The sequence below is a fragment of the Epinephelus moara genome, chromosome 23, assembly GCF_006386435.1.
Source record: "Epinephelus moara isolate mb chromosome 23, YSFRI_EMoa_1.0, whole genome shotgun sequence".
Lineage (NCBI taxonomy): Eukaryota > Metazoa > Chordata > Actinopteri > Perciformes > Serranidae > Epinephelus > Epinephelus moara.
In genome coordinates, this window is record NC_065528.1 from 32,289,825 (window position 1) to 32,292,942 (window position 3,118).

Consider the following 3,118-nt stretch of genomic DNA (forward strand, 5'->3'; position numbering starts at 1 on the left):
GCCAAGAAGCCCGCAGCCGCCAAGAAGCCCGCAGCCAAGAAACCCTCAGCGGCCAAGAAGACTGCGGCAGCCAAGAAGGCAGCTTCCCCGAAGAAAGCCGCCAAGAAGGCCACGAAACCCGCAGCGGCCAACAAAGCAACCAAGAACACCAAGAGCCCTGCAAAGCCCGCAAAGAAGTCTGCTAAGGCCCCCGCTAAACCTAAGGTGGCCAAGAAGGCACCTAAGAAAGCTGCCGCCAAGAAGCCTGCCAAGAAAACAGCACCCAAGAAGAAGTGAGCTGTCATCACTCTCAACAAAGGCTCTTTTAAGAGCCACCCACATCATCATTAAAGAGCATTGTTTTCTATTGTATTATTAATATCTGCACACAGCACGTCATTTGAAGTGAGTATCATGAAGAGAAGGGTAGTTAGAATACACCAAATCACTACAAAGGTTACATTAAACAAAGTAGATAATGCTGCTTAACATAATGATAACAGTTGATGAGACAGTAGAGGTAGACAGGTAGAGAAACTAAGATCATTTCTCTTCATACATGAACTCTCATTTCTCTCCAACTCGCTGTGTTGTTCTTCAGCTTCAGCAGCTGACCAATCCTGTGCGAGCAACAGCACAGTCTCATTTACATCAGGTGGGAGACCCTTCTGCGCTCTGTCACCTCACTCTACTGTAGAGGACCTTCCAACTGTACCTGTGCCTAAAACCACCGTTAAAAGCGAAAGTTCAGATATACAGAAATACATCCCGTAAGCCATGATCTTATGTCTTTCCTCCCGTTGGTAATGTATACTTCCGATTTAGCTTTGACTTGTATACAAAAAAGTTGACACACAAGATCAGCCAAAATTATGCTATCAATAACAATGTTAAAGAACCATATTAAAGTGTCATATGTTTATAATAAAAACATATGAAACAGATATGATCTGAAAAGAAGCGGCCTACGTCTATGTCGAGCATAAGGTATCAGAGGGAGCTTATTTTACGTCTATGTCGAGCATAAGGTATCAGAGGGAGCTTATTTTATTTAGGTAGAGATCGGTGTGTGTTACACTGAGATGATGTGTGTCGTTTTCAGGGGGAGAAGAAATACATAACGTACAGCGCACAACGGTTTTTGGAAATATGTATTATAACTATATTTATAATCTAGATAAATATGTCTCTATTAGTTGAAAAAATAAGATTTAATTATATTAAGCGAAAGTCATTTATTTTCCATAAAAGCCAAAGCGTCTGCAATTTTTGAGGACATTCAGGTTTTTACCAACAGCAGCAAGCAAAAAAAACAACAACAACAAATCAACAACTGTATTAAACATATTACGCTGATCATATCATACAAAATAATGAAAAAACAAGAACAGAAACGAGCTCTTTGGTTGATGTGTGTGGCTCTTAAAAGAGCCGTTGTGTTGAGGTGAAATGAGGCAGTGATTTAACCTCCGAAGCCGTACAGGGTGCGGCCCTGCCTCTTGAGAGCATACACCACATCCATGGCGGTGACCGTCTTCCTCTTGGCGTGCTCGGTGTAGGTGACGGCGTCACGGATAACGTTCTCCAGGAAGACCTTGAGCACACCGCGGGTCTCCTCGTAGATGAGACCGGAGATACGCTTCACACCGCCGCGGCGAGCCAGACGGCGGATGGCGGGTTTGGTGATTCCCTGGATGTTATCACGGAGAACTTTACGGTGACGCTTTGCGCCTCCTTTACCGAGTCCTTTGCCTCCCTTGCCGCGACCACTCATCTTGTCTGAATCTAGTTTGTTCCGACTGATGATACTCGGCAAGACAGTATCAGTACATACATGCTTTCTGCGGACGTAGTTGAGCACCGCTGGTGCGCCTTCACAATAGAAGCAGGAAATCTCCATTCTACGGTGAATGGATGACTCATCTATTTATTTATTTGTTTATTTGAATGGGACAGTGCACATTGATGAACATGTTTAAACATGTAAAGATGCCGGATTGTAGCTTGACGCTAATTTCCATCCGTAGTTACATTAACATAACAACAAATTAAGACAGTACAACATTTCACAGTAAGAAAAAAGGAGCAGCCCCCATCGATCACCCCACACCAAAAGAGAAATAAACAGACTCCAAAGCACCATCAAATCACAACTCACCCTCCACAAACAAAAAACCTGGAAATCATTCTACCACAAACTGGACCATGACACAAACCCCCGGACCTTCTGGCAGAAAATCAGGAGCATCAATGGAGATCCACAAAGCAACACCACCCCCACTCAAATCATCTGGAACAATCATCACTAACAAAGACAAAGCCAAACTCTTCCGCAACCACCTTGAAAATATTCACTCATGCCCAAACGACCCCCACTTTGACAGCACATGGAAAGATCTGGTAGACAGGCAATAAGCCCGTTAATTAAGTCTATTTAAATAGACGATTTAAATATTCAAATAAAACAAGAAATTAAAATACTTTGTAAAACTTTTGTAACAATAACTGCAGTGAACATAACTGGAATGATAAACTGACTATAGTAGGAGAAGAAGTCAAAAAGTGGCAAAATAAAAACACTAATTATAAATCAAGAATCAACATTATTAAACGCATATCCTATCCAAACTCCTATTTTTAGAAAACATCTTTCCTCCTCCCCCACCATTGTTAGAAAACTAAACAAACAGTGTGTAAACTTGGTCTGGGACACTACTAGAGAGGCCACAAAACGTGAGCTTTTATTTAAAGGCAGAGAACATGGTGGTCTGGGTGCTGTCGACCTAAGTATTCGGTTAATTGTTGCCTTTATTAAAAATGTGTCAGCTGGTATCGCTAGACGAGCTCTCTGGGTTGGAAACACCAAAAATTGACACAAAAAACATGGCAGGGCATGACAAGGCCCTTATTATGAATTAGTTTATGCTGATTTCATAACTGAATATATGAACCTACAAATAAACTGGACGAGTGACTCAAGTAAAATAATATTTAATAAAATAAATAATTATAAATATGGTGGAATTATTAAATATAAAAATGTCCCAGAAAGTGAATCAATAAATATAATTAAATTATTAAACAATAAAATATACTCAGGGAATCTTAGATGTCCGCTGGCTCATGTCCGTAGGCAGAC

General features: G+C 41.1%; 1 protein-coding gene across 1 annotated transcript; it reads right to left on the reverse strand.

The window, feature by feature from the left end:
* Positions 1 to 1,022: 1,022 nt before the first annotated feature.
* Positions 1,023 to 3,047, reverse strand: LOC126384720 (histone H4-like). The gene has a single exon (XM_050035945.1). The coding sequence runs from the start codon at positions 1,877 to 1,879 to the stop codon at positions 1,442 to 1,444; it is 438 nt and encodes a 145-aa protein (XP_049891902.1). The 5' UTR covers positions 1,880 to 3,047; the 3' UTR covers positions 1,023 to 1,441.
* Positions 3,048 to 3,118: the final 71 nt, after the last annotated feature.